This window comes from Rhipicephalus sanguineus, chromosome 5, assembly GCF_013339695.2.
Source record: "Rhipicephalus sanguineus isolate Rsan-2018 chromosome 5, BIME_Rsan_1.4, whole genome shotgun sequence".
In the NCBI taxonomy this organism is placed as follows: Eukaryota; Metazoa; Arthropoda; class Arachnida; order Ixodida; family Ixodidae; genus Rhipicephalus; species Rhipicephalus sanguineus.
In genome coordinates this window covers 34,654,334-34,668,127 of record NC_051180.1, presented here as the reverse complement: position 1 = coordinate 34,668,127, position 13,794 = coordinate 34,654,334, and the positions used below count along the sequence as shown (strand labels likewise).

The following is a 13,794-nucleotide window of genomic DNA, read 5'->3' as shown; positions in this document are numbered from 1 at the left end:
AAACCTATTGTATGTATCTTGGATGCAAGAGAACATTCAGCAGCTTTAACATGCGAGGCTATTATACTAATGATGTTTTTTAAATCCATCCATACTTCACAACTACTGGTAACATCAGTTTAATGTGCTGCATATGAATGAAAGGAGCAACTATCGTTCACCGCACACAGATGTGCACAGTCCGTGGAACAAACAGATGTGTACTCTTGTCAATATTATGCTCTCGCGCCTTACAATGAAAGACTTATCTTAAGTTGACGTGTTGCGCTTGACTACTGTTCAAAAATAAAGTTCTATGGTTCATGAGGCTTATGGCCGAGATCTTCACCGTAAATGAATGTTGAGAGCTTCAGTAAAACTGACGTAAATGACTTATAATATACTTGTGATGACATTTGAATATATAGCCAATATTCTTAGAAAATTCGACGCGATTAGGCTTGAATTCATCAAGATTCCGAGTTCAGTAAGCAAATGGGGGTTCACCGAGTGGCAGCAAACAAGGTTGCATATCTTACCGAAAAAAATCTATTCCTTCACACGCGCCAAGGATGATGTACAGTCGCACAGATTCCTAATGCAACGCTCGAGGCTATGTGCAGCTTGTGTGTGGCGCCAAGAAGATTCAAAATTGCAGTGGAGAGCAGCAGCAGGTTGGGCACTGCAGACACTTAGCTCCTGCCTGAGAAAAAGAACCGACTGTTAATGTGCTGCAGCGGCAATATTTAGCCACTTCCCAATGACGGGCACCAGAAAAGAACACAGCAACACAGCCACATGTTGAACTGCGTGTAATGACTTCCACTTCATTTACAAAAAAGAAAAAAAAAAAAGTGGAAGCAGAACATTGATTTGATGGGGGGCTTTTGGCCATTGTCCAGTTCAGGAAGGCTACTCAGTAAGGACTGCGATGGTTCCAGCCTGCACCATACTGTGGTGGATACCCAAGATAGCCTGTGTCGTAGCCCAAATAGCTGGCGTACTGATCGTGAGGTCCATCCTGCCAAGGTGGGAAGGGACGTTCCAGCACCTGTTCTCTACGGAAGCGTTCCACCTCTTCTTCCAATTTCCGACGCTCTTCATTCAGTACCTTTTCCAATTCTTCCCGCTTGTCCTTCTCAAAGTCTAGAAAACGTTTCCAGCGTTCTGCCACCCTATGCTCTTGTGTGCCGGGTCGTGCAAAACGTGGCCCCAATTCTCGTTCCCGTGCATAACCCCGCCCTCGCCGTGACACTGTCCGTTCAGGAAGACCTAAAACCCAGTCTCTGTACTCCAGTGGCTCAGCATAAACAGGTCTCGGTTCACTGGTTAGTAAGAAGCAGCCCTCGAGACATCGCTTCAAAGCAGCTTGGGCAGCAGGCTTGCGTGCAAACTCCACAATGCCCTCACCCACCGAACGCCCCCTGTCATCTACGATAACCACAGCCCTCTCAACTTCACCAAAAAGAGAAAAAGCACTTTCCAGTAGTTCATTTGAGACCCACGGTCCAAGATTGCGCACACTAAGACATGTACCCTGGGTGGCAAATCGCACCTGAATGCGTCGTCCATCAACAAGTGCATCGTCGAGGGCTGCCTTAGCGGCTTCAGCTGCTTCGTAGGAAGCCATTTTGACAAAACCAAAGCCCTTTTCAGAGTTCAGGAATGTCTCTTGCACTTCTCCATGTTCCGAAAAGAGGCGGCGCAGCTCCTCCTCCCCTGTACTTGCTGGCAGGTTGCCCACAAACAGTCGGCAGCGACCACCCGGCTTCTCATCCCGAGGTCGCACAGCACCACCGCCATGACCCAACGCTTTAGCCAACTTGCCCTTCGCATTAGACGCTGGTGTCACGCGAAGTCGTCGTCCACGCCTCAGGTTCATGTCCAGGTTAGTCACCACAGCCTCTGCACTCTGTGGGCTGTCCATCTTTACAAAGGCAAAGCCCTTCTGGCTGTTCACAAAGACGTCACGCACAGCCCCATAGGGCTCAACCAGTTCTCGCACATCGTCCTCAGTCACGGTATGAGGTAGGTTACCAATGTAGATGCGGCTCCGATCAAGGGCTACGTCGGGTGGAGGGTCCTTGGGTCGGTAGATAGGTGGACGCTGCTGGCGTGGCTCTGTGTTGTCGTGGAAGCTCATGCTGCACCACCACCTCCTCCTGGCCGCTCCAAGCCACTATCACGCACACATACATTCACTTCACTTGTATAACTCAAGGCACTGCACAGATTTTGGCATGCTTTGAAAACGATTATTCTGACCATGCCCGTTACAGCTCAGACGCTGACTAAAAGATAGGTGACCAAGACTCAGTGCCGAAATTGCGTATGTGAACCCTCATCATCTGACTACTTTACAGCTAAATCTGCTGTGAAAATTACAGTTGCACCTGTCAGTTAAGTGCTGCATCATTAATCTAATGCAATGAATATGTGTAACAGCTTTCTGTAAAACATTCAGCTAATTTACGCTCTGATGGGATGAAATGTGGAACTGTTCAGTGAGTAATGACAAACGAACAGTTATGCAAATAAGATGAGGCAACACTGCTGTGAAGCTTTGGTACTAGTACTGCAGAAACTCCCTCCAGCATAATTGAGAGTTGGTATACATTGGTTAGCCACCACCATAAGCATTTGCTTTTTAATTGTCTTAAAATAGTGTTATTTATACTTCACAGTTTACGCTTTTCATCAAGCCAGTAAAGAAAAGCAAGTCGTGCTTTAAATAGGATACAGAAGTACCATCTGCATGGAGAATGCACCGTAATGTGGAATGTTCACATTTTAACAGCGATTGCAGCCTCCGGGAAATGTCTCCTATTATTAAAAAATGCCCATCACTCTGTTACACTTATATATTTCCACTACTCCCAATTCTGAAAGACCTGGATTTAAAATGGTTAAAGCCTGTGAAAGTGCAGCACTATATAAATTTAAGCTACTGCATGATGCATCTACTGCGCAACTACTTGTATATTCAGTTCCAGCTTAGTGCTCTCTAAATTTGGGCCTACTGCACTGAACAAATAAACTCAGTGGTGTTCTTCCAAAGTTCGTATAACTGGCATTGAATAAAGAAACTTACAGATCACTAGCATTGAATTTCCCTCAATACCAGTGATGTCTGCGATGCTGCAAATTTCCCATTATATCTTGTTTACCAGTCTGGTAAGCAAAAGTGAAATTATTAAACAGAAGGGCCCACTTTGGAATACCATGTCAATGTATGACATCACAATAAGCTGGAGCGATACTACCAATGCAGACCTACTATAGCCCCACCAACTGCTTCCATAACATATGTAGTGTGCAGGCAGCATTTTAACAATAACGATTACCTATACAGTAAAAGCTCGTTAAGTCGAACTCACAGTTAATTCAAACTGATGCCTATGTCCCGGCACAGCCCTGTGTATTTCTAGGGGGGCAAACTACCGATAAGTTGAACGCGTCGATATCCATAACGGTTCATTTGAACTCTGAGCCCCAGGTTTTCACCACTCTTCGCAGAAGTTGGCCCAGAGTGACCCACAATGTGTTGCAAAATCAATCCAAACCAAATTTATTAGAGATGCAAAACAACGGAACAATAATATTCCTCAGCAGACAAGATTCGGACGCTGCGCTGAAGCTCTTGGGCAAGCTGCAAACGATGCTCATGGAGTTGCTACTGAAGAAAGGCAAGCAAATGCAAATTACAGATTACTTTTAATTTCGATTGTGTTAACCTTGCCATGTAAATAAACATGCCTTGGGGCTTAATAGCGTCATATATTTTGACATTTAAGGCTCACTGCTCACATGAATGCATGTCTGTGTTCTTTCTGGCATATCACCGACTGATCAATCAATTCTGTTTGCTATTAGAGCTCCATGAAATCAATTGATGATGAAATCACCTGCCACAAACGTGCGGTAGTGCATAACTCGTGATAACGAGTCTAGAGCTTCTTTGGGTTCTGCCCACGCAGTGTGGCGTGATGTCTGTTTATTTTAGCGCCCGCCGCTAATTCGAACAATCTGGTAGCCCCCTTTGAGTTCGAATTAAGGAGCTTTTACTGTACTGAGGTATGTTCCGTAAAGGACTACCTGATTGGATGATGTGCTGAACCTCTACAAACTAAACATATTTCATTCAAACTGATTCAGTTTCTCATGTATGCAATTACTGCACATTCCAAATTTATCATTAGCCAGCGAACAGGGGAAAAAAAAATCATCTTGCAACCACCTTCCCAGCTGGTAAACAAGCAAGACTCATGTACCAACAGGAGTAATCGTCTTGATACTGCACAAGACATACCAGAAACCGTGCGGAAGTTCGAATGTGTACATAACATTGCTCACACACCGTGTTGGTTTTTCGCTCCAAAATTGTACACAAGCAACATCCATTAATGAATGTTCGAGCATGTCAATTCTACCATAGCCATACGTACAACAAAGCCTGTATCAACTTCTCCCAAAACCAGGGGCTTACGAAGGGGCACTACACTGAGCTCCGGTGCCTTGCAAATGGGATGGTGGCAAAAGAGCTCAGCTTAACCTCCTCGGACCTGAAGACCATTCATGGAGACAAAGGCTTTCCAAGTGCGCTCTCATCATACAGTGGGGTATGCTACAAACACGAAAGAACAGTTTCTTGCTAAAATATAACTGTTGGATGCAAAATGAAGCATCCTCTCAAAGGTGGATAAAGTAGCAGCCTCATCATATTTCTTGCCATTAAACACTCCTCGGACCTGAAGACCATTCATGGAGACAAAGGCTTTCCAAGTGCGCTCTCATCATACAGTGGGGTATGCTACAAACACGAAAGAACAGTTTCTTGCTAAAATATAACTGTTGGATGCAAAATGAAGCATCCTCTCAAAGGTGGATAAAGTAGCAGCCTCATCATATTTCTTGCCATTAAAATATTTTCATGACCAAAATGCAGCGATGAAGAAGCTACATCCTGAATTTTCCATGTCAACTTGCGGTATTCATAATGCGCTTTAAGGGCGCTTTTCATATGCCAATGGTCTAGACTGAGTAGACGTTTAAATTTCATAAAATATGGAGGTGCACTTACACAACCTGAATTTAGCTCCTTATGCATTAGACTTATCCTCAATTTAACTTAGTCTCTGCCTTCGTGACCCTGAAAAGGATGCAAGCAAGGCACATAATCCGGCTTTTTCACGACGCCCCAGCGCATGCGCTTTCCCCTAGTGGAAAAGTCTCGAAACGTCTCTTCATCACTGAGGTTTTGCTTCTGGCAATACTGGTTGTCCTGGACCCTACTAAACCCCCACCACAACAGCAGAGGGCAGCACAGGAAAGTGAGAGGCGGATTGCCTACCATGGTACTGAACAAGTTAAAGGGGCCCTGCCATGTTTACCGCCTTCGGTAGCAGGACTGTGTGTATTTAATACTGAGATGTCTGAAGAAAGAATTATAAAAACTGGCAGATGCAAGGACTGTGTGTACTTAATACTGAGATGACTGAAGAAAGAATTACAAAAATTGGCAGATGCAAACTTAACTTATTAGCCTTCAAAGCTCAAAACCTGAGCGGACGAAATAAGAAAATGTTCCCTTTTGCACTTAACTCTACCAATGATGTCACTAGTTGCTTCCAAAAACTGCGCACTTCTTGGAGATACAACAAGTTTCGCCGCATGGTGGCCATTGAGCAGCACATGTAGCGTCATGCTGCAACTGTTCTTAAAATATATTTGTAAAACAAATCATTTTGTGCCTGCCAAAAAGTATAAAGAATGTTTTCATATTTTATGGTGTACTGCAGTATTGCCAAGCGGAGACAAGCATGCTCGCGTGCGACAGCTTGTCAAGCCAATCATAACGCACAGCTTTAGACATCACTGTCACATGACCAAAAAGCCACTTTGAATGCCAAAAATTGCTCTCGTGTGCCAAGTAGGCCAGAGCTGAAAGTGGTTGCTTCGTTCCAATTGAACTATCTTTGTTTTCGGTGTTCCTACTTGCTTAATGTATCTCCACAGTACCAGAAGCGATGAAAACGACACGCTTAATATGTCACAGGGCCCCTTTAGGCCTTTCCCAGTGCTTTCCTTGAAGCTCAGCAACTCGCATAGTGAAATTGAAACAGTAGCAACAAACGTTCCTTTTCCGAGAGCAAGAGGAACAGTTGTAACTAGACTGGAATAATGAGTACACAAGAAACCCTCTAGTGCCCCCTCGCAAAATCAAGTAAAACCTTCACTATTCAGGTTAGGCATACAAATGTGCAATAAGCAGGTTATTCAGCCTGCTTCCGAACTTTACTACAATCCGGCATGCAGATTTAGGTTCCGCTAATTAGTGAGAACCAGAACGTAACTGTAGGATTAGCAATCTAACGTAACGTGCCCGTAATTTCACTCACACACAGTTTTCTTCAGATAACAAAAATACTAAGGCACTAAAGCATTCAAAGAAGTACTGACAGATCTCCAACCAGCCAAAGCATCAAAATTTACAAAACCGAGATCCAAGCACCAGAATGCTCCTCGCATATTTCACTAAAATATTTGTTCCTGTAAATCAGTTGTGATTTTTATATGCAAGAGGCTGATGCATCATGTTGCACTGTAGATGGCTTTTTTCTTATGCTGTTTGCAACTCCCAGGCAAGAATAGAGTTATACCGTCTACAGTAGAGTTATGTCTTGCCTTTGGTCAGGGTATCTTTCAATGTCACAATATTCATGATGTCCAGCATTTCAAGAGGTTTTAACTTTTATAATATTTCAAAGTGTGATCCTCCTCCATACGCGAGAAGCGTGCAAAGCTGCACGAAAATATCAATACTCCTTCAAATACTTCAGAGCAAAAAAACTTGCACAATATATATGTATATATGTAAAAAACTTAATTTCCCTTGGCCGTGCCTCACTTGAAACACCCATGTGTGTGTGCATTGGTTACTGAATTTGAGCAAGCCCCTTCACAACCCCTATTCTCAGTAGCACGAGCTTGGCATATATTGGCACAATACTGGCAAAGCCAGCCTGTCACAGTGCCAGCCAACTGCTGCTCTAGTCTGGTATAACAAGACTCAAGACAGTCCTACAGATATTGGCAATACAATGCACATCACTATTGTAGAGTTGTGCCTTTGCTAGCTCATATGAAGCTTTTATAAGCCTTGGATTCTGCGTCTTAAAGAAATTTGAGAAGCTGAAACCTCCACGTGGGAAAAAAATAAATAGACTAACACTGTGAGAACACTGAAAATATTTACCTTACGTCCTCCCTGGGGTGGCCACCCTAGAAGAGAGAAAAGAAATTCAGACATCATGGCACTGCCATTTGCTGTCGAAGCTACATACGTTCATGACACAGTGGTTAAAACAGCACCAGCATTTCCTTCAGAACTGCTGACTGGGATTTTATGTTACCAGCACTTCGACCGTCTGAACGTATGCCAAATCACAGACGCTGTTCGCGGAGTCCCACTACTGCGATTTTTTATTAAGCTGGGTCGTTTAAGCAGGAATTTGAAAAATAGACGTGAGTGTAATGGCAACATGTTTTAACACACAAGTTACATTTATCGCATTCACAACGCATAGCCGGCTCCCGGCTCGTAGAGCGAGTTGCAAGGTGCAAGCTAAACTTCCAGGGTCGCCGAGAAGCCGGCATCTACGCCATATTCTTGCGTTCACTTACCCGTGCGGCATAGGTGTCATTCACCAGGGCGACCAACAGCAAACTAAAACAGTTACTTCTGGTAACTTCACAATTAAGGCGTACAGCTCACCACCAGTACAACGAAACCTAACCAGCGTCTCGTGGCCGTTGTTACACGGGGGCGTCAGTACGCGAACCGGCGTTAGTCGAAGTAGTTAGGCTTAAGAAAAACGATGCCTCCCACCGGACTTCCCCTGCCAGCAGCACTCTTTAAAACGAAGGGAACTCCAAATTAGCGCGATATTGGTCAGCGTTCTGACCATGTGCGCGTACGAAACCAAAACTCAGTACTATCATCGCAAGCCCGCTTTTGTTTTAACACTATTCCGCACAAAAAGTAATCGTATACAAAACGAAGCTGAACCGAATATCGTTGTATACCTAAACTAGGGGCTCCAGCAGTTGTACCGGATGACTTACTCGTAAAGGCGGGAAATGGAAGACCAACGCGTCGCACCTCAAAAACTGCGAAATGTAGATTTAATATCACAACGAGTTGCACTGGTCTCGTCGCTTCCACTGCGTAGCAATGGCGGCCGGATGAACAATAACGACCAGGCAAGAATGCCGGTACTGATAAGCAAACCGAAGCGAAACAAGCAGCGAGTCGCATTAATAGCGTTTATAAAACCTTACCTTGCCAGTATTGTTTCACGATCTGATCTCCAGTCTTGACCAAAGCAATTTGCCGGCTTGGAAGACCGATTCCCACACGTTTGCACAGTATGGCGGAAGGCCGTCGACGAGAAGACGCGGAGTGCGCAGGCGCGAGAAACGTGTTACGCACAAGAAAAACAAGTTCTTTGTCTTTCTCAAAAGAACAACTAAACCATAACAATGAAGAGCAGTCTAATAGAAAACGATATATAAAATCTAATTTGAATGCTTGCGGTATCAAAGCATAAAAGAAATTGTGCCCCGCAAGAGGTGTGTAAACGAAATACGAGGCGCTGTTAAATGCTACCGCCCCCCTCAGCAAGTTTTTTCGTTGTATGCTTGCGCAGAAAAAGTAGTTGCACAAAATTTTATCGGTACTTGTAACAACAACAGAATAACAATATTCAGTATAAAAAATAAACTTTTTGCTTGACATATTTTATTTAGTTGAAATTGACAAAATCGCTCATTCTGTAAAGTTCCTCAAAAAAAAAGAGAGAAAGAATGGCGGTAGTAAATAGTGCGTATTACGTCACGCCCTACGTGTACGCGTGTACGCTGTGCTTTCGCTGCTTCCGGTGGTCTGCGCTCTTAGACTACGAACGTGCTACGAACGAGCGTTTCTTTTCTCACAGACTCCATCCGGGTAACTTGCCATCTGGGGATATTTTCCCCGTTTGCTTCTTGAAGATCTCCCTATGTCTGGGTACTACCTAGGAACACGTGCAATGCTCTTTTTATCCCTAGGAGAGCTTTGCTGCTCGTCGTTTGCGGGTTGGCGCGCGAGGTTTTTGTTGTTGACGTTGGTGGCGGACGGCGCGTCCGTGCTCGCCGGGTGTGTATGATCTACCAATGCCTCGGATCTACAGTGTTCTAGTATGATCCCATGTAGCCCTGTCGCGCTATTGTAGCCACCATAGTCGCGCTGTCACTTACCGTCCGTCCTTGTCTTTAATCCCGTCGAACGCCTCGAGATGAGTTTTCTTTGTCATTATCAGTGTAGCTGAGAATATTGTGCGTTTTTGGAAATTGGCATGAACGAAAGCACTTCGCTGATCGTTATACCGGTTTCACACGGGCAATTGATCGCGATCACGACCGATCGGGATTGGGCTCGATCCGGATCAGGTGTACCTACACGGTCATTTTAATTGTTTAATTGCGATCTGCGCATCGATATCTGGCTCCTAGATCGCGATTTGACTGATGTCTGCGTCAAACTCGATCCGGATTAGTCTGGACCGAGCAGCAGCAATGATTGATGATCGCGATCAAGAAATCCGGTCCGGGTCAACCTTGACTGCGATCAAAAGTGCCTGCGTGTCACCGGTATTACTTGCAATAGCTATTCTGCCCGCGCATGTGATTGAGTTTTAATATAGTTGATGCTAAAAATCTAGGGCACGTGCACTCAAAGTAATGAAAGTGTCCATGCTTCTATAAAAAAAGAGCCGAGCAGGATCCTTAGACGTCAGGTGGTAATAAGAAATAATTGCAACTGCTGGTTACATCACATTGCTAGTGTTCAATATTTGGACATACAATGACAAGGATACGTCTACATGGTGAGTAAATAAAGAGAAGCGAAATGTTTTGAGAAGCAGCATGACTGCTTTCATTCATGTTGTCGCACGGGTGTATCAGTGGTGTGAATGCACCTGCAACTTTGTTTCTACAGTTGGTGGTTGGTAAAGGTGCACCTTTTTAAGACAAGTTTTCCTTTGGTCATGAGACTTTATAACTGGCTTAATGCAAAATGTGAAGTTAAATGCACCATTATTAGATTAGATGGTACATTTAGCTTCTAGATGGGTGACACACTTCTATAGGCATGGGATACTTAATTCATTTGGTTCAGTTCAGCCCAGCACTGGAACTTTCACCATTCCACGAATGCACCCCTTCAATTGCTACTGCAGTTTCTTCTACCTACAACTGCCGTTTGCAGACTAGAGCAGATGCACACAACCAACATTTGTAGCTGCAAATGCTTGCTCCTTTGTTATACTGAAATTAGTTTTTTTTTTTTTTTCATGTGTTGCTCTTGTCCTTGACATCAAAACAACAGAAATGGAAATGTCACTTGTGTTGTTTGGTTTGTTTCCTGACTGAGAACCTGTGACCTTTGACTATTGTGTTGCTTCATCCCTTGACCTTTGCTTTTGCGATGCTCTGTCGCAAGAGTGTATCTGCCTGTCTGTTGCCGATTCTGCATATGCTGCTTTAATGGTTCACAAAGTGACACACATGAATGGTTTACCGTGTACTTTCAGCATTTTTTTTACATTCACACAAGTGGAAAAATGTAGTTGTTTTCAAATTGCAGCTGCCCACCTACCAACAAAGCCACATATACCTGTACCCTCTAAACAAGGAAGCATGACGTTTCAGTTAATGAGGCAAGGACCAATGTTAATGGAGTGTGGAAATTTTTTTCTCACCATGTCTCCTTTCTTGTTGATTTCTCTTGTCATAAATGCTTGCATCTTAGCTGTTCTCACTTTATGTGTGCTTACTGGTATGAAGTTTATTTTGTGCTATTGAGAGCTGTTTTCACTGAATTTCACCCGTTTTAAGACAGTTGCTAATATTTTCCTGTGATAGCCAGCCCGAATGAGAAGTAGGAAACCATGCAGGACATGTGGTTCTTTTTCATTTGACACTTCAGTGAGCTTCGACAGCTTTTGGGAACCCGACAGCGGTGACTGCAATAACGATTTGTGTGCAGGAGGATCACCATTTGTTTTTGACTGCCTGCACGGGAAGGTAGGACGTAGTATATGATGTCACAAACACAGGGTGGTACGCATTCAAAGGTGTAATACGGGTCTCGCTAAAGAATGTTTAACCCTTTGAGGTGCGAAGCATGAGTTGGCAGTAAGCATTCCATCTTCGTCGTCTCTCTGTACCCTGTCCTCTTCGTGCTGCACCACCTTAATGAAAAATTTTGGCCGCTGTTCAGCCGCACATTAAAAAACATGCCCGACAAGCAATTTTTGATCGGCAATGGGAAGGATATAATTACAGAGCTCGTGCAGAAGTACAAGGAATCGATCAAAAAAAAAAAAGATCGGACACAGTGTCACTGACAAAGTACTTCAGAGAAGCACCCTTTTAGTGCGAGGTAAGGAGGCACGAAGGTTGCCCTAGTGCTACCTTAACTCAAGAGAGCACCAAGGAAGGCCTCAGTGAGGGAACCTTGGTAAGAAGCATTATAGAATACATGGCAAGGCATCCTGAAGCAGTTATGGCCTCCTCGCTGAGGCAAGGAGCATTTCAAAATACGGGCCTTACTTCAACATTAAAGGCTTGCTAATCTGAAACACTGAATCAGTTTTTATTGATAAAGTAATCAAGGACTTTTACTCGCCTTGGTTTCATGGCAGTATGTTATTAAGAGGGAAAAGAATGGTACAAATTGCTTTTTTTAACTTTGCACCAAAAACTATAAGTTCTTCAGTGTTCTCAAAACCATGTGGCCTGAATAGAAATTGCCACGAGCTCATAAATTATCTTGTTTTAGTGGTGTAACAAGTGATGCACTCATTCAGTTTACCATTAATATTGCCATGCTTATCTTTCACTGCATGCATTTCGGTCTTTCCTATAGAGTTGCCTGGTAGCTGTTTCGATGTCATCACCTTTTTCACTGCTCTTTGATATCATAATTCCATATGTCACTGGGCTTATATTTATTGATAGCTTTAATAGCTAAGCAAATTCTATTTATCTATGCCCACCCACTTATCTGTTGTTTCTTTATCCAGTCTTTTGTGGTTCAAGAGATGTTGCTTACTTCTTGCATTGATGCTTTACCTCCAACTTTGACTACAGATTCAGAAATCGGTCTAGTTGTGGTTTCCTCTATGTCTTTTGTTTCTTCTTGTTCTAAGGTGTCGTATTTGTTTTCTAGGGGAATTCTAAAGTATTCTGTTTTTTTCCTGGCTATACCTGGGTTGGCCTGTGCATTAGTGGTTATTTTTTTGTGTGTGTTCTTCAAACTGGGGGCAAGGATTGCACTCACTAGCCTATGATCGCTGCATTTTACATATCTATACCCTGTAGCTATCAGATGAATGAGATCACTAAGACATTTAAACACTTTTTTTTTTCAACGATCAAATGACTGGGACGAACTACCACCAGTCCACAAAGAGAATGAGAACTATGAATCTTGAACTGTAATACACCTGTATGGTTCCATGTCGTACATTTGTTTATGATGTTGGTGCATGTGAATGTTTTTATTGATCATTGTTTAATCTTATTGTGTATTCGTTAGCCTTGTGCTTCATGTGTTTATTAAACCAACTATTTTTTTTCTATGTTCATTACTTATTTACACACACACAACACACATGCACACACATCCACATATACCTAACAGAATGGCTGATTGGGTGAGTTGGCAATTCATGATACTTGAAATAGGGTGTTACTACACAGGAACTTAAGTATCATATATAACTACTTCTGTTCATTTTCCCTGCTGTTCTGGGCTCAAGGCCTGCAGTAACAGATAAAACAAAACTTCTACTCCATTTTGTGATGTGTTGATATCTGCTTACCTATTGCGAAGCAAGTTTTTACGAACTCACTGGAAAGGTAAAGAGCATGCTTGATACTGGCTGTTGGGTTTGTGCCCAATTCTTGCAGATTTATATGTTGCGTTCCCCAAAGCAACTCTGCCTACGCAAAGCCCCAAACCTTGCTTGTGCTTGTCTGTAATGTCGTTTGGGTTTTTCAGTACTCCCTGCAAGTCTGCATGGGCAACTTTTATGTTACACTAATATGAAAAATATAAAAGTCCTAGTTAGAGCATGTGGTGACAGCATCATGGTGTCAAATAATTTGCAATACCGATGCCACTTGTCCATTAAAATTTGTGCATGCTAATAAATGCATCAAAAAGTGTGTGATCATGCAGGGTGGTCATTTCAACACCTGCGGTAGGGCAAGTGATTTATGACTTTTACAAACCTTTACGAGTTGTGTGTGGCATGCAGCACGACATTCAGAGTTTTTTCGCACTTTTCCCTATTTCTTACTTATTCTGTTTCTTTTGCATTGCGCATAAAAAAAATGGGACGAGCCAGTAAATTTTCATCCTTCCTGAATCTTTGACTGTAAGCTGCATTAAAATCGAATAATTTGCAGGAAAACTACAGCCCAATGAAACAGGTCAGTTCTAAAAGAATGACCATGCACATTTGAATACATGTCTAGCTGGCATGATTTCACTGCCACGGCAATAGCAGCTTTGCTGGATGCATTAGGCAGCGTTTTGAGAATATGACACCGATTTCCTCACTCAGCCTTTTCAGACAAGAGGTGAAAAACATAATACCGGTGTCACACAACCCCTTTCGATCACAATCGGGCCTGATCCACATCGAATTTCTTGATCATGATTGGGTCTTTTACTCAAGCTGAAGAAGGCGGCCATCGCTGTTC

The 13,794-nt window shown here is 43.2% G+C and overlaps 2 protein-coding genes across 3 annotated transcripts in view; both read right to left on the bottom strand.

Annotated features, from left to right (window-relative positions):
- The window catches only part of LOC119393466 (splicing factor, proline- and glutamine-rich), a 29,327-nt gene extending 20,715 nt beyond the window's left edge, over window positions 1–8,612 (bottom strand). The window contains exons 1-3 of one of the 2 annotated variants that reach the window (XM_037660498.2): window positions 8,320–8,612; window positions 7,235–7,260; window positions 519–682 (exon numbers count right to left, since the gene is read on the bottom strand). The gene's annotated coding sequence lies outside the window, so the exon portion shown is untranslated. The remainder of the gene's footprint in view (window positions 1–518; window positions 683–7,234; window positions 7,261–8,319) is intronic. The other variant, XM_037660499.2, reaches the window with a different exon arrangement.
- On the bottom strand, window positions 896–2,122 carry LOC125758589 (splicing factor, proline- and glutamine-rich-like). The gene has a single exon (XM_049415918.1). The coding sequence runs from the start codon at window positions 2,120–2,122 to the stop codon at window positions 896–898; it is 1,227 nt and encodes a 408-aa protein (XP_049271875.1).
- Window positions 8,613–13,794: the final 5,182 nt, after the last annotated feature.